This window comes from Aegilops tauschii, chromosome 7, assembly GCF_002575655.3.
Source record: "Aegilops tauschii subsp. strangulata cultivar AL8/78 chromosome 7, Aet v6.0, whole genome shotgun sequence".
Taxonomy (NCBI): Eukaryota; Viridiplantae; Streptophyta; class Magnoliopsida; order Poales; family Poaceae; genus Aegilops; species Aegilops tauschii.
Genome location: NC_053041.3, coordinates 327,206,399 through 327,228,119, shown reverse-complemented (window position 1 = coordinate 327,228,119; position 21,721 = coordinate 327,206,399). Strand labels below are relative to the sequence as shown.

Here is a 21,721-nt window from a genome sequence, read left to right as displayed (position 1 = left end):
TTACTACTACACCACCGCCTTGAGCCTTCTACATGCTAAGGAGCCTGTAGAAGTTAGTGTAGTCACCGTTGTCGCCGTCGCCTTTGTCGTCCTACACACCGTTGCCGTCCTTGCTGCACCCCTGCCCTGAGTCACCGTGGCGGCCGGGTTGGACGGCCCGGGCGCCTCCTCGTCGCTGTCGTCGAGGATGACGACGCCGCCCTCCTCGCGGCCGCAGCGCCAGGCAGTGATCTCCTCGAGGGCGCGGCGCTGGCGCTCCATCTCCTGCCGGACGTAGTCGTCCCACGGCCATTTGAGGCCGGTATCCTCGTCGGCGGCCATGGCCTCGTGCTCCTTCTTCACGGGAAGGAGCGTCGGCTCGGTCTTCAGCTTGACGAGGCAGGAGGGGGGAAGGGACGCCGCCCTCATTGATGACGAGGGCGCCGCCGTGGGTGCGCTGCCAGAGCGGTGTCTCCCGTGGCTCCGGCTTGACGGGGAGGAGCGCCGGCGTCCCGGAGGAACGGGAGCCGAGAACGACGACGCCGTCTCCATTCGCCTCGGCGTCCAGGAACTGTCGCGGAGGCGAGAGAAGGTGGGGGAGCCGGGTACTCCAACCGCGGCCAGTTAGCGGCCTCGATGTGCTCGAGGATGACTTCGAGCGTGCGCCCGGGACACCCCACCATTGGCACCGTCCCTCAGAGTTGAGGCAGCCGCGAGGTTCGACGCCGTTCGTGGCAGCCAGCTGGTCGGCGTGGCGGCGATCGAAGTACGCCGTCCATGGGTTGTGGCTGTCGAGGGCGTACCTCGGCTGCTGTCGCGCGTGCTCCGGCAGCGACGACCTGATGCACGCGATCTCGGCGTGTCGTTCAGCACCGGAGGGCGGCGGTGGCACCGGGACTCCGCTGGCGTTGTGTCGCGCCCAATATGCGATCCTATCCGAGAGGAACTCGAAGGTCCCACCAAGGATAGAGCCGCATATTGAAACACTTCTGCAAGGTGGATATCATTACATCGTACCATTACATAATAGTTGGGGATACATACAAGGCATACAAATGCCACATGAATACATCAAACATCATACATGAGGAAACATCCAACTACGGATGAAACACAAACAGAAACTCAAACGACATCCACCCTGCTAGCCCAGGCTGCCGACCCGGAACCTATCCCCTGATCAAAGAAGAAGTAGAAGAATAACTCCAAAACAAGCAAACATCGCTCTCACGTCATGATCATCGCATTACCTGTACCTGCAACTGTTGTTGTAGTAATCTGTGAGCCACGAGGACTTAGCAATCCCATTACCATGGGTATCAAGACTAGCAAAGCTTAATGGGTATGGAATGGATAAGTTGTGAGGTTGCAGCAAGCGACTAAGCATTGTATGGTGGCTAACTTACGAGTACAAGAGTAAGATGAGAAACTACGCAAACGGTCGCAAACTAGTAATCATCAAGAAGTGATCCTGAACTACTTACGTTCAAACATAACCCCACCGTGTTCTCTTCTCGAACGCACCCGAAAAGAAACAGTCACGGTTACGCACGCGGTTGGTGTATTTTAATTGAGTTTAGTTCAAGTCCACTACAACCGGATATTAAAAATTCCCATCTGCCACATATCTGCGGGCACGGCTCTCGAAAGTATAAACCCTGCAGGGGTGTCCCAACTTAGCCCATGACAAGCTCACGATCCGCGGACACAATCCTCCATCGCGGGACATCCGATCAAACTCAGGATCCCGGTGCACAAGACATTTCGACAATGATAAAACAAGTCCAGCAAGACCTGTCGGCGTGCCGAGACCCTGATAGTAGCCGCGTGTATCTCGTCTCAGGCCACGATGGATGAGCGACGCGTACAGGTGCCAAAATAACCCAGGTTACCCTGGGGCGGCCCCGCACAGTGCTCTAGTTTGGACCAACACTCATGAGGAGCATTGGCCCGGGGGTTGATTAAGAATCCTCGGGGTCCGGAAAGTCCCTATGCAAGTTTTAGTTGTTATTAGGCAAATGGTAAAACCAATGTTGGGCCTCGCTCGAAGAGTTTTATTCAAAGCAAACTGTCAAGAGGGGCCCATAAACCCTCACCGTGTTAGGGACGCAAAATCAAGGAACATAACACCGGCATGACGGAAACTAGGGCGTCAAGAGTGGAACAAAACACCAGGCAAAAGGCCGAGCCTTCCACCGTTTACCAAGTATATAGATGCATTAATTAAATAAGAGATATTGTGACATCCCATGATATCCATGTCCCAACATGGAACAACCTGCAACTGCACCTGCAACTAGCAACGCTATAAGAGGGGCTGAGCAAAGCGGTAACATAGCCGAACAACGGTTTGCTAGGATGGTGGAAAAGGTTGGAGGCTATCATGGCAAATTGGGAGGCTTGATAAACAAGTGGTGGGTAGCGCGACATAGCGATAGCATCGAGACAACTAGCATAGCAAAGATAGTAGTGAGATCCAGGGTAACGGTCATCTTGCCTGAAATCCCGCTAGGAAGAAGATCGAGTCCATGAAAAAGATGAGCGGCGTAGATGAACCAAGAGTAGTCGAACGAATCCTCACGATCGCAACGAAACGGGAACTATCGGGAAGAAGCACAACCTGAAAGAAGCAAATAACATGGTAAACACACAACACATAAACGTCACATGGAAAAATAACACATGCTATTTGCACGAGGAACATGAATGCATAAGAAGAATGCAAAAGACGGAGCTAAGGGGCTACCGATACGAGGGATACGACAACGGGAGAGAAATGGTGGAGACAAGATGGATATGGGCAGAATCTTGGTAACCCAAGCATGCCACTAGAAAGATTCGAAGATTTCGGTTGAAATCGATATAAGGATCACCGGAAACGGATGCACGGTTTGCAAATGGTGAGCAAAACAAAATGCAATGCAAAGCTATTTAAAACAGCAACATGCCAACTTGGATGCAATGTTTAAATATGCTACAGCACTCAAACATGGAAACAAATGGCATGGCACTGAAGCACATAACATCTACTACGAAACATGATTACTGAACTATTTCTAAAACTCACTAGATCATCACCAAAACAGCATGGCAAACTGACAAGTGACAACAGTTTTGCAGACTTGGAGAAAACACAGAATATGGCAGGAAACAGATTCAGGATGCAATGTTCAGGTCTAGCAAATTACATGCTACAGGAACATATTAAGGCAACAAAGAGCATAGCATGCTAGTACAGTATGCACTTAACAAAACTCCCTCACTGAACTTTGTCCAGAAACTCGTAGATTTGATGATAGCTCCAAAGCAAAATGACAAGTTATGTTTATAGATTCAGACTTGGCAAAAATGAACATGGCATGGCAAAACAGATTCATGTAGGCATGTTTGCAAGCTTGTTTCACTCACTACAATGCATTTCATGGCATGATACAAAATCTAACAGTAATATGGCATGAAAGTGAGCATGTTTACATACAAAGTTACCACATATCATATTTGCATAAATATCCACATAAATGACAAAACAGCAAAGTGATGTAAAATGACATGTGTGCAAACTTGCTGAAATGATGAAATGGATGCCGCCAATGGATTAGTGGGATTTTTCTAGTCCAAAAACATATATAATATGTATATATTGTTGTAAGAAAAATGCTCACAAATGCATTAAGAGAACCTGGCTAATATGGAATTAAATAGAAATGGCAAATTTCCAGAAGTGGAAATGTCCAGAATTGGACTTGCCCAAATAGGAAAGATTCCACATGCAAGAAATGGAATATCCCCTGGTATTAAATAAAAGAAAAGGATTTTGGGGGAGAGACTGACAGGTGGGGCCACACAGTTAGTGACACGCTGATAAAACCACGCCCCAAAAAAATATGTGCGGAGCCTGGGATTCAAACCCAGGTCTCCTGGATAGCAAGGTGGGGTTCTGACTAGTCGGGCTAGGCGGGACTACTGAACCCAAAGGGGCTTCGCCCTTATTGAGCTAACCGAGGCGGATCAAGCTCCTTTGCAGAAACAGAGGAGGCAATGGCGGCAACGGGGCCAGCAAGACACGGCGGCGCGGAGCTGCAGGGGTGCGGCGTTGTGCGCGAGCGCGGGGCAAGGCAAAAAAGGCAGGGTGCACGCACGGGGTGCAGATAGGTGTGTGATACATCTCCATCGTATCTACTTTTCCAAACACTTTTGCACTTGTTTTGTACTCTAACTTGCATGATTTGAATGGAACTAACCTGGGCTGACGCTGTTTTCAGCAGAATTGCCATGGTGTTATTTTTGTGCAGAAATAAAAGTTCTCGGAATGACCTGAAACTTCACGGAGAATATTTTTGGAATTAATAAAAAATACTGGCGAAAGAATCAAGGCCAGGGGGCACACCCTCTCCACGAGGGTGGGGGGCGTGCTTACCACCCTGGGCGCGCCCCCCTGCCTCGTGGGCCCCCTGGTGCTCCACCGACCTCAACTCCAACTCTATATATTCACGTTCGGGGAGAAAAAAATCAGAGAGAAGGATTCATCGCGTTTTACGATACGGAGCCACCGCCAAGCCCTAATCTCTCTCGGGAGGGCTGATCTAGAGTCTGTTCAGGGCTCCGGAGAGGGGAATCCGTCGCCATCGTCATCATCATCCTTCCTCCATCACCAATTTCATGATGCTCACCGCCGTGCGTGAGTAATTCCATCGTAGGCTTGCTGGACGGTGATGGGTTGGATGAGATTTATCATGTAATCGAGTTAGTCTTGTTAGGGTTTGATCCCTAGTATCCACTATGTTCTGAGATTGATGTTGCTATGACTTTACTATGCTTAATGCTTGTCACTAGGGCCCGAGTGCCATGATTTCAGATCTGAAGCTATTATGTTTTCATGAATATATGTGAGTTCTTGATCCTATTTTGCAAGTCAATAGTCACGTACTATGTGTTATGATCCGGTAACCCCGAAGTGACAATAATCGGGACCACTCCCGGTGATGACCGTAGTTTGAGGAGTTCATGTATTCACTATGTGTTAATGCTTTGGTCCGGTACTCTATTAAAAGGAGGCCTTAATATCCCTTAGTTTCCAAACAAAAGATGTCATGCAAGTTCTTTTCCATAAGCACGTATGACTATATTCGGAATACATGCCTACATTACATTGATGAATTGGAGCTAGTTCTGTGTCACCCTATGTTATAACTGTTGCATGAATAATCGCATCCGACATAATTATCCATCACTGATCCAATGCCTACGAGCTTTTCACATATTGCTCTTTGCTTAGTTACTTTACTGTTGCCACTGTTACAATTACTACAAAACTGCTACTGTTACTTTTGCCACCGTTACCGTTACTTCCATACTACTTTGCTACTAAATACTTTGCTGCAGATATTAAGTTATCCAGGTGTGGTTGAATTGACAACTCAACTGCTAATACTTGAGAATATTCTTTGGCTCCCCTTGTGTCGAATCAATAAATTTGGGTTGAATACTCTACCCTCGAAAACTGTTGCGATCCCCTATACTTGTGGGTTATCAAGACTATTTTTTGGCGCCGTTGCCGGGGAGCATAGCTCTATTCTTTGAGTCACTTGGGATTTATATCTGCTGGTCACTATGAGGAACTTGAAAGACGAGAAAACCAAAATTTATCCCTCAACTACGAGGGGAGGTAAGGAACTGCCATCTAGCTCTGCACTTGATTCGCCTTCTGTTTTGAGTAAACTTGCGACACCTAAACCTGCTTCTGCTATTTGTTCTGATATGTCGCGTTATTGATGATGCCACTTTTGCTATGCATGATACTTATGATCAAACTACTTCTATGCTTGATACTACTGTGCCACTAGGTGGATTTCTTGATGAACAACTTGCTAGGGTTAGAGAGAATGAAATTATTGAAACTGATAATATTAATGAAAGTGATGATGAAGATTCTCCCCCTAGATATGAATTGCCTGCTGTGCCTGAGGGTTATGTTATGGATGAAGAAACTGCTAGAGACTTTCTTGCTTGCAATGATAGAAATGATCTTAAGAAATTATTAGCTAAGCTGAAAGAAAAATCTTTGAATGCTAGAATGAAATATGACCCTGCTTTTGCTAATTCACCTATCTGTATTACTAATAAGGACTATGATTTCTCTGTTGATCCTGAGATAATTACTTTGGTTGAATCTGATCCTTTCTATGGCTATGAATCTGAAACTGTTGTGGCACATCTTACTAAATTAAATGATATAGCCACCCTGTTCACTAATGATGAGAAAACTCGCTACTACTATATCCTTAAATTATTTCCGTTCTCATTAAAGGGTGATGCCAAGACATGGTTTAATTCTCTTGATCCTAGTTGTGTGCGTAGTCCCCAGGATATGATTTATTACTTCTCTGCTAGATATTTCCCCGCTCATAAGAAACAAGATGCCTTAAGGGAAATATATAATTTTGTGCAAATTGAAGAAGAGAGTCTCCCACAAGCTTGGGGGAGGCTTCTCCAATTACTTAATGCTTTGCCTGATCATCCTCTTAAGAAAAATGAAATACTTGATATCTTTTATAATGGACTAACCGATGCTTCCAGAGACCACCTGGATAGTTGTGCTGGTTGTGTTTTCAGGAAAAGAACTGTTGATCAAGCTGAATTGCTATTGAATAATATGTTGACTAATGAAAATAACTGGACACTTCTTGAACCAACTCCTAAGCCAACCCCGAAGAAAAGGGGTATTCTATTTCTCAGTCCTGAAGATATGCAAGAGGCAAAGAAATCTATGAAAGAAAAAGGTATTAAAGCTAAAGATGTTAAGAATTTACCTCCTATTGAAGAAATACATGGTCTTAATTTGCCGCATGTTGAAGAAATACATGGTCTTGATAACCCGACACAGGTAGTAAAGGTAAATTCTCTCTATAGATTTGATGAAGGTGATATTCCTCGTTATAAGTCTGCTAGCCAATGTTTAGATTAGTTTGATAATTTTATTATTAAACAAGAAAACTTCAATGCTTATGTTGGTAGACAATTGAAACGCAATGCTTATATGATTGAACACTTGAGTGATTATATGTCTAGAGTTAAAGGTGAACTTAAACTCATTAGTAAACATGCTTCTATGGTTACCACTCAAGTAGAACAAGTGCTTAAAGCTCAGAATGATTTGCTCAATGAATTAAATAATAAGAAAAATGGTAATGCTATTAGAGTTGTGACTAGAGGGGGTAAAATGACTCAAGAACCTTTGTATCCTGAGGGCCACCCTAAGAGAATTGAGCAAGATTCTCAGAGAACTAATGTTGATGCACCTAGTTCTTCTAAGAAGAAGAAAAAGAAAAATGATAGGACATTGCATGCTTCTAGTGAACCTGTTGATGACACACCTGAGAATCCCAATGATATTTCTATTTCTGATGCTGAAACACAATCTGGTAATGAACATGAACCTAGTGATAATCTTAATGATGATGTTCATGTCGATGCTCAACCTAGCAATAACCATGATGTAGAGATTGAACCTGCTGTTGATCTTGATAACCCACAATCAAAGAATCAACGTTATGATAAGAGAGACTTTGTTGCTAGGAAGCACGGTAAAGAAAGAGAACCATGGGTTCAAAAACTCATGCCTTTTCCTCCTAAACCATCCAAGAAAAAGGATGATGAGGATTTTGAGCGCTTTGCTGAAATGATTAGACCTATCTTTTTGCGTATGCGTTTGACTGATATGCTTAAAATGAATCCTTATGCTAAGTATATGAAAGATATTGTTACTAATAAAAGAAAGATACCGGAAGCTGAAATCTCCACCATGCTTGCTAATTATATTTTTAAAGGTGGAATACCAAAGAAACTTGGAGATCCAGGAGTACCAACTATACAACTGCTTTATGTGATCTTGGAGCCGGTGTCAGTGTTATGCCTCTCTCTTTATATCGTAGACTTGATTTGAATAAGTTGACACCTACTGAAATATCTTTGCAAATGGCTGATAAATCAACTGCTATACCTGTCGGTATTTGTGAGGATGTGCCTGTTGTGGTTGCAAACATTACTATTTTAATGGACTTTGTTATTCTTGATATTCCCGAGGACGATACTATGTCGATTATTCTTGGTAGACCCTTCTTGAATACTGCAGGGGCTGTTATTGATTGCAACAAAGGCAATGTCACCTTTCATGTCAATGGTAATGAGCATACGGTACACTTTCCGAGGAAACAACCTCAAGTCCACATTATCAATTCTATTGGAAAAATTCCATCGATTATTATTGGAGGTTTTGAATTTACTCTTCCTACTGTCAAGAAGAAATATGATATTCTTATTGTTGGGGACGAGCATATCCCCGTTGAGGTAACCTAGTGCTATTCGAAAATTCTCCGGTTTCATGCGATTCGGAATAAGTTTGTTAACAAGACTTGATCAACCTTGTTAGTGGATTCCTTTTGATGAGCATAAGATGGATGAAGCTAGAAAGCACAACTCTTTGTACCCTCTTTTTACTTTCTGTTATTTAGATTAAATAAAGCAAAAATAGTATTTTTCTGTCAGTTTTCTGAATTATCCGTGCAATGAAAAATACCCCAAAAATAAAAGTTCTCCAAATGCCCCGAAATTGAAATATGATTTTTTTCTAGAATATTTGAGAATATTTGGCACTGAGAACACATTAGGGGGAGCCAGCACCTGGCCACGAGGGTCCAGGGCGCGCCCACTCCCCCTAGGCGCGCCCCCTGCCTCGTGGGCCCCTGGTGGCCCCCCTCCACTTATTCCAGCACCCACACACTCCATCTTATTCCCCAAAAAAATCACCAACCAGCTCAAGCACGAGTTCTAGCTCATCTTGCTGCCATTTTCGATCTCCTTGCTCAAAGCTCCACTCACAAAACTGCTTTGGGGGATTGTTCTTCGGTATGTGACTCCTCCAATGGTCCAATTAGTTTTTGTTCTAGTGCTTTATTCATTGCAAATTTTGGCTGCTTAGGTGACCCTGTTCTTGGGCTTGCATGTCAAATTTATTTGGTCCCAAGTAGTCCTAATGCATGATATAGTCTCTAGGCACTTGTGGGAGTAGTTGCTATCAATTTTGTTGAGTTTGGTTTACTTTTATTTTAAGTTACTAAAAATTTCAGAAATTTTCAGAAAATGATGAAGAGATTATTGAGGGGCTCTTCGAGACGAAGCTCGAAGGACAAGCAAAGTGAGGAGGATAAGAAGCCCAAATATAATCTCCCTCGCACCGCGGAGGTTCGGCCATGTGAATGGCCTTGTGATGATTTCTTGAGGGCAGCCAGGATTCATGATGATTTTTATTATTTGGCTAAGAATGCGGGCCTCACCGACTTCCTCCGCGACCAGCGCGAACAGTATCTCCTACTCACTAATATTTTTGTGCAAAATTTTCATTTCCATGCTAGGAGATCACCACCTTCGGTGGATTTTTATTTATATGATGAATATAAGGAGATGTCCCTTTATGATTTTTGTGAGGTTTGCAAGTTACCATTTGCGGGCAGCATAGAGGAACCACATCGTAATGATGTGGAAGGGTTTATTGATATGATTGTTGTAGGGGAAACAAGAAAAGTTTTCGATGCAAGAATCACTAGCATACACTTTCCTGTTCTACATGACTTTGCAATATTTGCTAGTAGATGTTTAATTGGTCGCGGGAATTGTGGAAACCTTAGTGCCCCTGATATTGTTATTTTGTGCCATGCCTTGTTTCGTGATAACACTTTTAGTCTAGGCGCTATTGTTGCCAAGCGGTTAAATCTGAACCGTACGAAGGGTCCCATCCTGGGAGGTATCTTTGCCTCGCGCCTCACTGCACACTTTAACATACCTATTAGGCATTATGAGAAAGAAGAAAAGTTGTTGCCTCCTGTTTTTCTAGACTATAAGAGTATGGTAGCACATGATTTTATTGTTAAGAACAAGAAAAGGATGCTTAACTGTAGACTGATATTTGATAAAACTTACTTTGAGACTATTACTTTGCCTGCTTCTTTGTTCAACTTATCTTCAGGCATGTACCTTGTTCTGTCGGAGGCCATTCATGCCTACCGGAACCTAACGCCAGCTCCAGAGCCCGAGCCGGAGCCACCACTTGATCCTCACCGTCAATCTGTTTATCAGTGGGATCCGGAGGAGATCGCTAACCAGTGGCACCCTAAGGACCCTCCTCAGTACCCTGGAGAGAGCAGCTTTGATCTGTGGGCATAGACCAACTTAGGCCAAAAGCCTAAGCTTGGGGGAGTACGTATTTCTCACCGACTTTACATTCATGTTCACACACTCATTCTAGTTGTCGGTGCTCATACTTTTTCATTGTACTATCCATGCTAGTTTATTTTCTTTTCTAGCCTTCTTCTTGTGTGTTTGAAAAACCTTAAGAAAACCAAAAAAAATAGTTGTAGCTTTTAGCTAGTTTACTTTCCATGCTGGTAGTAGTGGTAATTAAAAATAAAACCCAAAAAGATTTATCCTTCTTCTTTTGCTTGTTGGGAGCTTTCCTATGTAAATAGTTTTATTTCTTTTCTTGTTCTTTGGGGGTCGAGAGGAGAAGACCATAATGAAAATGCTGAAGTGGCTCTTATATGCATTATTGATGATTTAACAAAGAGCCCATATTACTTTATCTTCTCCCTTGAACTAAATGCTTGCAGATTCCAGCTTAGTCCAATGCACGTGCACTATTATTATTATCCACACCATTCGGTCGTGCGAGTGAAAGGCAATAATGACGATATATGATGGACTGATTGAGATGAGAGAACCTGGTATGAACTCGACCTCTCTTGTTTTTGTAAATATGATTAGTTCATCGTTCCTGATTCAGCCTATTATGAATGAAACATGTTTGCAATGACAATTAGAGATTATAGTTGCTTATGCCATGCTTAATTAGCTAGGAGTTTATAATGGTTTACCTTGCGTGCCAACATGCTATTAAAATGGTTATGATGTGGTATGATAGGGTGGTATCCTCCTTTGAACGATTCGAGTGGCTTGACTTGGCACATGTTCACACATGTAGTTAAAACAAAATCAACATAGCCTCCATGATATTTATGTTCAGGGTGGATTATATCCTACTCATGCTTGCACTCAATGTTTATTAATTTTAATGCATGTTCATGACTGTTGTCGCTCTCTAGTTGGTCGCTCCCCAGTCTTTTGCTAGCCTTCACTTGTACTAAGCGGGAATTCTGCTTGTGCATCCACTTCCATAAACCCCAAAGTTATTCCATATGAGTCCACCATACCTTCCTATATGCGGTATCTACCTGCCGTTTCAAGTAAATTTATATGTGCCAAACTCTAAACCTTCAAATAAAATTATGTTTTGTATGCTCGAATAGCTCATGTATCAACTAGGGTTGTCTGTATCTTCCATGCTAGGTGGGTTATTCTCAAGAGGAGTGGACTCCGCTCCTCACTCACGAGAAAATGGCTGGTCACCGGGATGCCCAGTCCCATGCTCAAACCAAATCAAAATAATTACAAACAAAACTCCCACAGGACTGTTGTTAGTTGGAGGCACCCGTTGTTTCGGGCAAGCCATGGATTGATGCTTGTTGGTGGTGGGGGAGTATAAACTTTACCATTCTGCTTGGGAACCGCCTATAATGTGTGTAGCATGGAAGATATCGAGATCTCTCGGTTGTTATGTTGACAATGAAAGTATGCCGCTCAAAATATTATTTATCTCTATTTCAAAAACCGAGCTCTGGCACCTCTACAAATCCCTACTTTCCTCTACGAAGGGCCTATCTATTTACTTTTATGTTGAGTCATCATCCTCTTATTGAAAAGCACCAGTTGGAGAGCACCGCTGTCATTTGCATCCATTACTATTAATTTATATTGAGTATGACTGGATCTCTTTTACCATCAATTACAATGTTTAGTCAGCCCTTGATCTTCAGAGGTGCTCTGCATTTATGTTTTGCGGTCTCGGAAAGGGCTAGTGAGATATCATCTTGTTATATCATATTATGATTGTTTTGAGAAAGTGTTGTCATCCGAGATTTATCATTATTGCTCAGTTGATTATGCCATTGATATGAGTAAACATGAGACCTAAATGTTATTGTGAATATGGTTAGTTCATATTCTTTGCTGAAAACTTGAATGCTGGATTTACATATTTACAACAACAAGAGAAAATAGAGTTTGTAAAAGTTTTCTTTATCACTTTCAGTTTATCAACTGAATTGCTTGAGGACAAACAAAGGTTTAAGCTTGGGGGAATTGCCATGGTGTTATTTTTGTGCAGAAATAAAAGCTCTCGGAATGACCTGAAACTTCACGGAGAATATTTTTGGAATTAATAAAAAATACTGATGAAAGAATTAAGGCCAGGGGGCACACCCTGTCCACGAGGGTGGGGGCGCTTACCACCCTGGGCGCGCCCCCCTGCCTCGTGGGCCCCCTGGTGCTCCACCGACCTCAACTCCAACTCTATATATTCACGTTCGGGGAGAAAAAATTCAGAGAGAAGGATTCATAGCGTTTTACGATATGGAGCCGCCGCCAAGCCCTAATCTCTCTCGGGAGGGCTGATGTGGAGTCCGTTCAGGGCTCCGGAGAGGGGAATCCGTCGCCATCGTCATCATCAACCTTCCTCCATCACCAATTTCATGATGCTCACCGCCGTGCATGAGTAATTCCATCGTAAGCTTGTTGGACGGTGATGGGTTGGATGAGATTTATCATGTAATCGAGTTAGTTTTGTTAGGGTTTGATCCCTAGTATCCACTATGTTCTGAGGTTGATGTTGCTATGACTTTACTATGTTAAATGCTTGTCACTAGGGCCCGAATGCCATGATTTCAGATCTGAACCTATTATGTTTTCATGAATATATGTAAGTTCTTGATCCTATTTTGCAAGTCAATAGTCACGTACTATGTGTTATGATCTGGTAACCCCGAAGTGACAATAATCGGGACCACTCCCGGTGATGACCATAGTTTGAGGAGTTCATGTATTCACTATGTGTTAATGCTTTGGTCTGGTACTCTATTAAAAGGAGGCCTTAATATCCCTTAGTTTCCAAACAAAAGATGTCATGCAAGTTCTTTTCCATAAGCACGTATGACTATATTCGGAATACATGCCTACATTACATTGATGAATTGGAGCTAGTTCTGTGTCACCCTATGTTATAACTGTTGCACGAATCATCCGACATAATTATCCATCACTGATCCAATGCCTACGAGCTTTTCACATATTGCTCTTTGCTTAGTTACTTTACTGTTGCCACTGTTACAATTACTACAAAACTGCTACTGTTACTACCATTACTTCCATACTACTTTGCTACTAAATACTTTGCTGCAGATATTAAGTTATCCAGGTGTGGTTGAATTGACAATTCAACTGCCAATACTTGAGAATATTCTTTGGCTCCCCTTGTGTCGAATCAATAAATTTGGGTTGAATACTCTACCCTCGAAAACTATTGTGATCCCCTATAGTTGTGGGTTATCAGTGTGCGTGTGCGCAACCTGCGAGCACGGGAGGGCGCACAGGGACCCAAGGCAAGCGCTTGAACTCGCTGTCGTGGTGGTCGACGGCGGACGAGCACGACCCTCTCGGATCGGGGCCCAAGACGACGCGACTACGATGCAAGGGAAAAAGGGGAGGCGCAGGTCGTCACCGTGGGGTTTGTCGCTGGAGTCGTTCGAGCTTGGGGACGCAAGGAGCAACGGAGTCGGCCGGCGACAGGTTCACCCGAGGAAGAAGACCGAGGCGATGGCGAGCGGAGAACGGCTTCCGGCTTGGCGTTCATGTTGCAGGGGAAGAAGAGGATGCCGGCACGGCGTCTTGACGTCCCGCAACGCCGTCGAGGAAGCAGGTGGTCGGCGGGAGCTCCTACGGCGGAGACGAGCTCTCGCACGTCTCGGTCATGGCGATCGAGTGGCCAGGCAGCGGGCACGGCGAGGACCTACCGTGGGCGGCGGCGAGAGAGGGGGAAGGAGAAACCCTAGGAGGGCGCGGTCGCTACTTATAAAGGGGCGCGCACGTCGCTGGCCTCGACGTCCGTGAGCTCACGGCGCGACGGGGCGATCTCTCTATCTCTGAAGCGAGGGAGACGGAGAGGGACGGAGTAGGTGGCCATGAGGGGAAGGGTCGCTGGCAGGCGGGCCCGGCAAGAGAGAGAGGAGAGAGCCAGCGCTGGCGGGCTGCGGGCGAGAGGAGAAACTGGGCCGGCCTGGAGGCCGAGGCCCAGGTGGCTGTGGTTGCTGCTGGGCTGCGCGGCTGCTGCTACTCTTCCTTTTCTATTTCTTCAAACAAAAATAAAAGAGCAAAAGTCCAGAGGAATTGGAGAGTGTTGTGAGAGAAATGATAATATCCCTGGAGTCCATAATTTGTGCAGAATTTGAATAAATTGCTTTGGGCATTTTTAGAGGTAGAAAAATAATACAAGTTTGAATAGGCCATTTTTTAACCCACCAAAACAAATTAAAATGAGATGAAATGGCAGAGAGGTTAAGGATGAGGTGCACTATCATCAGGAAAAGAATGAACATTTATGGAGGAGGGGAAAAGGTCACTTGCCAAAATGAAAGAAAGAAGAAGGAAGGAGGAGGTGATGATGCATGATCATACATGGAGCAATCAACAAACATAATGTAGGGGCAATGCACATGATGGACTTGGAAACAACATGGTGACACTATGCTATAATATGATGCATCAGGCAAAGGATGGCATAATGCAAAATGACAAGAGGCTCAATGCAACAAAACGAAATGGCACAATGCAATATAATAAAACATGAACATGATGCAATGAACAAAATATGGCAATGGCATTCATCGTGATCATGGCATAAACACATCGCAATGAAATATGCAAAACAATTATGATAATGCAACAAACACAATAAACACATGACAACAATTAAAATAAAAGAAGGCATCTAGAGCATCGGTCTCGGGGCGTCACACGCTGAGCCTCCACGAGCTCGGCACCTGCATGTCCGGCGGCGCCGGGTAGTCCGCCTCGTAGAGGAGGCGGCCTTCCGCCTCATGCAGGTAGCGGCGGCCTAAGCCATTGGTCGTCGCTCCGTTGCCGTGTGGCGGGAGGGGGCGGGACGTGCGTCGGCGCGCCTTCACTGCGCCGCATGTGAGGAATCAATGGAAGGCTGGCCAGTGGCAGCCTTCGCATTGATTCCCGCGGGAAACCGAGGCGATGAGGACGACGAAGGCGCCGAGTCGCTGACTCGGCGGGTCAAAATGATTTCGCGCCAAAATTGTTTCCCCCAGGGCCCCCCAGTGCGCCGTGTTCGGCCTGGGTCCGCCGGCGGCCCTAAGCGGTGAAAAATAGGCTTCTAGGGGCACGACTGGGCCGATTTTTTCTAGTCGGTGATAAAAAAAGGGCTTGGGGGGCTTGTTGTGGGGAAGGGGCTTGTTGTAGGTGGCGAGTGGAGATGCTCTAAGAGGCAATTCGCCCACCTCATTCTAACGCTCCTTTCCCTTCCCAGCCTCATTAATACTCACCATTAGGACTTGGGAAAAAACTATGGAACGGACAGAGGAGTAGAAGAAAGAGCACCATCCAGAACAAACTGATGAACACAAGTTTCCTCAGCACCAAAGAAATATTGATCCCATTCCTCAAAATCCACCCTCAAACCGACGCTAATAACTCTTGAATTAATGCCCCCAAACTTTTCCTTGCCAGTAAATGATGCCCTATTCAAATTGGAGTTGAAATTGGTAGAAACTTCCCTCTTTCGATCTTCATAACTCACAGATCCGCAGATGAAATCCTCCCGGCCGTCAAATTGGATAGCAAGAGCTTCTTCTTCTGATCCCCTTCCATAAACTCCGCCATCTTCTCCCACAATCGCCGGAAGCACCGCTCTGGGTCGCGCGCACGGTAGAGGCCAACCAGATCCAGCCGCTCCTCACAAGGTCCCCAAGGGAACCCGAGGCCGGCACCGCCGCCATCTCGAAAAACTTCGCTCCGCCGGAGCGGGAGCGGTCACCATGGCCGTCACCAGTGTGTTTTCCGGAGCTTTTTTTCTTAATCTAACACTATGCTCACATGTGTATTCTTATGAATGCAACCAATTTTTTTTTTCAAAAAAGGAATCACGATTTGCATGCGCGCCGAGAAGGGGCCAAACTGGTTGGCAAATGGCAAACACATGCATTCATCGACGAAGGGCTCCTTTTTTTGGCTGGAATAACGAGACTGCTCGTTCTACAACTCATTTTGTGGGTGGATGTGGTATTTAACATTAGGAAAGACTAGTCTGATAGGAAGCAACTTATCAATAGTCTGATCCCTAGTGCTCCCCAACATTAAATTCTTTATTCCCATACGTACGTGTCCTTCCTTTATTGATGCACAATCTTTCCTAAATTCACATCACGGAGGTATATAAGTTTTTTTTTATGGGTGTGATGAGGCGAGGTGGTACTATTAATCAGTAAATGAATTCATATTTGTGTAGAGAAGCATGACCCAGTCCAATTGGTTGTGGCCTTTGGGTTTGGTGGCGAGGTTGGGAGTTCGATCCCTTTGTATTGGAGATATTATTTTTGCCTGGTGCGCGTGCGCGGCGAGCAGGTAGGCCTCCTTCCTGGGCCAGGTTCGCAGCGAGGTGGGCCGTCTTCTTTCGGCCGAAACAGTTCAAAGAGGTCCCGGAATTAGTACCATCTCGCATGTACATATTTTAAATCACCTAAGCAGGATGAAATTTATACTAAAAAAATTTAAGCGGGACGAAATCAAGAATATCACCTTACTTTATTAATAGATAAAATAATACAGGTATAGATATAGATATAGAATAGATATAGATATAGAGGTATAGATACTTGACCAATGCAGAGAACCTTCCAACCAGAACGAGCCTCAGGTTAACCGGGTGCACACTGCCATATAGCGAGAATACATGAGACTTCTCTCTTCAGCATCAAATATACAAGTCCTGGGCAATGGCACTGTAAAAATAGGCCCAGTTGCCAGTTCCCATTTCCTTTTTTCCTTTTTTTTTTTTTGAGACAATCTCGCGAAGCATTTTTCTTTTTGTAAGTTAGCAAGATAGCTGCTAAAATTCCATAAGCCCATTCAGAAGAAGCCCATGACCGGTTCAAAAAGAAAAAAAAGAAGCCCATGTCTGCTCGGTTTATAGAAGGGAAACCGGGTGAAAACCTGCACAAGGATCACACAAGCACAACAGGACATAACAGAACGCCACAGCACAAACATAAAATCACATTGCCGATGAAGGGGTGTCATCATACCGCACTCACAGCCCGGCGACTTCGACTTCGCCTCGATTTTACCAAAGAGCACCACTTGTTGCATCGGGCAGGACTACCGTATGTTTTGTGACCTCGTCGACACCAGAGAGAGAAGCCATATCTGACAAAAGAGGAGCAAACATGTGCCGCTCCAACAAGATTTGCTTGATGCTGCAATGCATGTCACGTGTGCTTCAACTGCCCAACACCGACGGCCAACAGTCAGCCCCAAATGGACACACCACCGCAGACACCACCCCGACCTCGGCCCCGCCAGCTTCCGACCAACCACTTCACCAGTCTAGGTGCTCCTGCCAAGTGGTCAAAACTTCAAAAGAGCAATGCTTCCATTGCAGAAACAACGCCAAGGGTGCTGTAGTCGCTGATCCGACGAGGCAAGAATCTCGTCCTCTATCTATTGCTGAGTCATCCCTGCGTATCGTTCTCAAGCGCTCCCTCCATCGAGCCATCCATGATCGTATGATGGCAATCAGGCAGCGTGCAAAAGTCAAACGCGCTACTTCGGGGATGAGAACACGAAATTTTTTCATGTCTCCGCCTCCCAACGCTTTCGAAGAAACCAGATCCCCTCGTTACGTCATCAGGACCAGGACTTCCTTGCCCATGATCAAAAAGCTTCTATCCTGAGGGACTTCTATCAAAATCTGTTAGGCTGCCCGGCGGTAACTTCTTGGAATTTTGATCTATCTAATCTTTATGCTTCCCCGGTGCCCCAACTTCGACATCTGGATGCTCCTTTCACCTCTGACGAAATCAAACTGGCTTTCCTGCACATGAATCCCAACGCTAGCCCAGGCCCTGATGGTTTTGGGCCCTGCTTCTACAGCTCGGCCTGGAACTCCATCAAACGCAATCTCATAGCTTTCTTTCATGACTTTTATCATCTTACCTCTCAAACGGAGCGTTTCAACAGATCATTCATTGTGCTTCTCCCAAAGAAAGATGGTGCTAACACTGCGGATGCTTTCTGCCCGATCTCTCTGCAAAACTGCCCAATCAAAGGCATCGCCAAGCTCCTCACCAATCGCCTAAAAACCTACATCCCTCTGCTCGTTCACGGTGATCAAACAGGCTTTATATCTGGACGGTGCATTGCTGAAAACTTCATCTATGCTGCTGATTCCCTCAACTGTTGTCATAAACGCAAAGCTGCTACAATGGTCCTCAAGCTTGACTTCAGGAAGGCGTTCGACTCCATCTCGTGGCCTTCTCTGCTCAAAATTCTTCGCCATCGGGGCTTTCCAGATCGTTTTTGCTCCTGGATTGACGATTTACTCTCTTCCGGTAAAACTGCTGTCATTCTTAACGGGGTCCCTGGAAGCTGGATTCAGTGCAAAAACGGCCTCCGGCAAGGCGATCCCATCTCTCTGTATCTGTTCATCATCGTTGCCAATGTTCTCCAACAGCTCATCCTGTCTGCTGCCTCTGATCAAACCAACGAGCTACACCACCCTGTATACAATGATCTTCCGCCCTCCATTCTACAGTATGCCGACGATACTGTTATCATCGCCCATGCCTCCACTGCTGCTGCCCGCAAGCTCAAGCAGCTTCTCGACGATTTTGCCTTGGCAACTGGTCTTTGCATAAACTTTGCCAAAACTACTTTTGTCCCCATGAATGTAGACGAGACAAACGCCTCCGCAATTGCCCAGATCTTTGGCTGTGCGATCTCTAGCTTCCCCCAAACCTATCTCGGCCTACCTCTATCCCCCACTAAGCTTCCCCCCTCGGCCTTCCAGCCCCTCCTTTTCTCCTACAGATCTTTCCTCCTGGGCTGGTGCGCAAAATTGCTCAATCGGGCTGCAAGGCTGGTGCTCATTTCTTCTGTCTTAGACTCTCTCGCTACATACTTCATGTCTGTTTTCAAAATCCCAAAGAAAACGCTAAAGGCGCTGGATGCCATTCGACGAGCCTTCTTCTGGGCTGCTGAGGAGACGTGCACGGGTTCCAAATGTTTGATTGCTTGGAAAAACGTTTGTAAACCGAAAAAATTTGATGGTCTAGGCATTAAGAATCTAGCTGTTCAGAATGACTGTCTCCTTATGAAGTTTGCTCACAAATACCTCACCGATGAAAACACCACTCAGCTACCTTGGATTGAATGGTTAGACAAGCAACACCTTTGCAGCCTCTCCCACTTGGCATCCTGCCAAAACCCTACGTTCCTAACAAATATTATCCAAACACAGCTACAAACACTTCTTCCGATCACCTTCGTGCTCACCAACAATGGTCAGAAGACCTTCTTCTGGCTTGATACCTGGCTACTGCCAACCTCTCTAGCCACTGCCTTTCCGTGCCTTTATTCCCACTCTACAAATTTCTTCGTCCCAGTGGTACATATCATGCGAGACGGGTTACAGGAGAACCTCTCGAACAGGATAACCTCGGCCGCCTCGCGTGAGCTAGATGCTCTTTGCTTGTTGTTGCAGGATGTACAGCTGTGGCCAGGACGAAAGGTTCCTGTTGCATGGGCAAAACTACTCTTCCAAAGCCGCATATAAGATCTTGATGCAGGAAGACCTTGAGGACGATCATGCTGACCTAATCTGGAGATCAAGAGCGCCGCAGAAGCTTAAGCTGTTCGCCTGGCTGCTGTTTCGTGGAAGACTAAACACTCAGAGCAAATCTGACCTACAAGCACATGTCTGATTCTGCCAACTGTCCGCGATGTGCTGCTCCTTCTGAAGATACTACTCATTTGTTCATTACCTGTCCACGAGTAATGCAGATTTGGGCGCTTTTAGGCCTCTCCACGACTGCCAGGTTCCAGGACCTCTGGCTGGTTCAGCCCCCGCAAGAGCTTGAATGCAGGGTGTGGGCGGAAGTGCTCCTAGTCGTGCTCTGGAGAATTTGGGACTCCCGCAACGCTGCTGTCTTCCGCTCTGAAGATCACTCTTCTCGTTTTACTGCTCAGAACATTGTAACTGACTTTGAGCTTTTCTCGCATCGCCTACGAGATCATGCTGACAAGGCAGCTGCCAGGTCTTGGCTTAGCTACCTTACCACACGGCTTGCCGTGCCTCTGTAATCTGTATTTGTCACTACTGGCCCCTTTAGAGTAGAGCTCGAGGATGGGAGAGGGGCCGAATCTCCTCAATGAGGCCTCCAAGAAGGAAACAACACCCGGAGTATTGTCATCACCGATAATGAGCAGGACCTACGTCCGGAGTACTGCACACCTGATAGCGCCCCAAACATCCCCCACCATCAAATGTGGAGCTGGAGCTCCTCACCTCCTAGCAGGTCCAGATAGCCCCGGCAGACAGAGTAGAAGAGCACCATCCACACGCACCGGCCCTGGCGGGTCCAGATAGCCCCCGCCGCCACCCTTGGGAGCAGCGCGAGCGCTTCGAGGGTAGGTTTCCAAGAGAACAAAGTTGTTATGTTCTTATTTACTATTTTGGCATGCTACAGAAGTACAATTGCTGGTGTCGCTACATGCTACAGAAGTACAATTGCTGGTGTCGCTACAATGTATTGGTAGCATACTGAGCATCTGCCTAACCATTCTGGAATATGGTTATATATGACGCCCCGAACAACCACCTCCCTCGCAGTTTTTCAGACACCTCTTTACACCGAAGTGTGCAGCACCTGTCGTCCACGTGATTCTAAAATAACGGAACCAAAGTCTTCAAGTTGCCTTCCAAAACATTCTTGGAACTCTGCTCAGAAGCCAAATACGTTAGTACTACACATTATCATAAAATGTGAATGACTAACCAAAACTAGATCTGTCCATCAAATTCATATGTTTCTAAACTTGACTCATCATACATAAGATAAAGATTAGGTTAAGTTTATAAACAAGAGTAGTTCCATAATATAATACTTCCTCGGTCCCAAATTATAAGACATAAATAGGAGCGTGCATTCTTCTTCGCATCCACCACCATACAAATCGGTAATGGCGCGGCAGCCCTGTTCTGGGAAGACCGCTGGATCGACGGGCGCTCCGTCGGCGAGATCGCGCCGCTACTATACGCTTGCATTCCCAAGCGCCGCCGCAAGCTCAGGACCGTCGCCGACGGATTACAGGCCAACCAAGGGGCACGGGACATACACGGCACGATTGGCATCCACGAGATCAGGCAATACTTACAGCTCTGGCACGCAGTCAGCAACACAACCCTCTCCGCCGAGCCAGACAGCCTCTCATGGAAGTGGAGCCCCCGCGGCGTCTGCTCCGCCAAATCGGCCTACATCACCACCTTCAATGGCTCCACCGGCTGCAACCCATGGAAGCTCACATGGAAAAACTGGGCACCCCCGCGCGTCCGATTCTTCCACTGGCTCGCCCGCCTGGACAGATGTTGGACGGCCGACCGCCTCGCCCGCCGCGGCCTGCAACACCCTGCGCGATGCCCCCTCTGCAACCAGGCCCTCGAGACCATGCACCACCTCATCCTAGGTTGCCCCTTTGCCCGGCAGATCTAGCACGAGGTGCT

General features: G+C 45.9%; 2 protein-coding genes across 5 annotated transcripts in view; one reads left to right on the top strand and one right to left on the bottom strand.

Moving 5' to 3' along the window:
* Positions 1 to 319: 319 nt before the first annotated feature.
* Positions 320 to 21,710, top strand: LOC141027137 (uncharacterized). Its single transcript, XM_073504104.1, has 5 exons — positions 320 to 584; positions 17,919 to 18,889; positions 19,788 to 19,916; positions 20,002 to 20,193; positions 21,138 to 21,710. The coding sequence occupies exons 1-5, from the start codon at positions 320 to 322 to the stop codon at positions 21,708 to 21,710; spliced, it is 2,130 nt and encodes a 709-aa protein (XP_073360205.1).
* LOC109767175 (uncharacterized) overlaps positions 20,634 to 21,721 on the bottom strand; it is a 22,587-nt gene continuing 21,499 nt past the window's right edge. For all 4 annotated transcript variants that reach the window (XR_002233810.4, XR_002233812.4, XR_002233813.4 and 1 more), the window contains one exon: positions 20,634 to 20,938. The gene's annotated coding sequence lies outside the window, so the exon portion shown is untranslated. The remainder of the gene's footprint in view (positions 20,939 to 21,721) is intronic.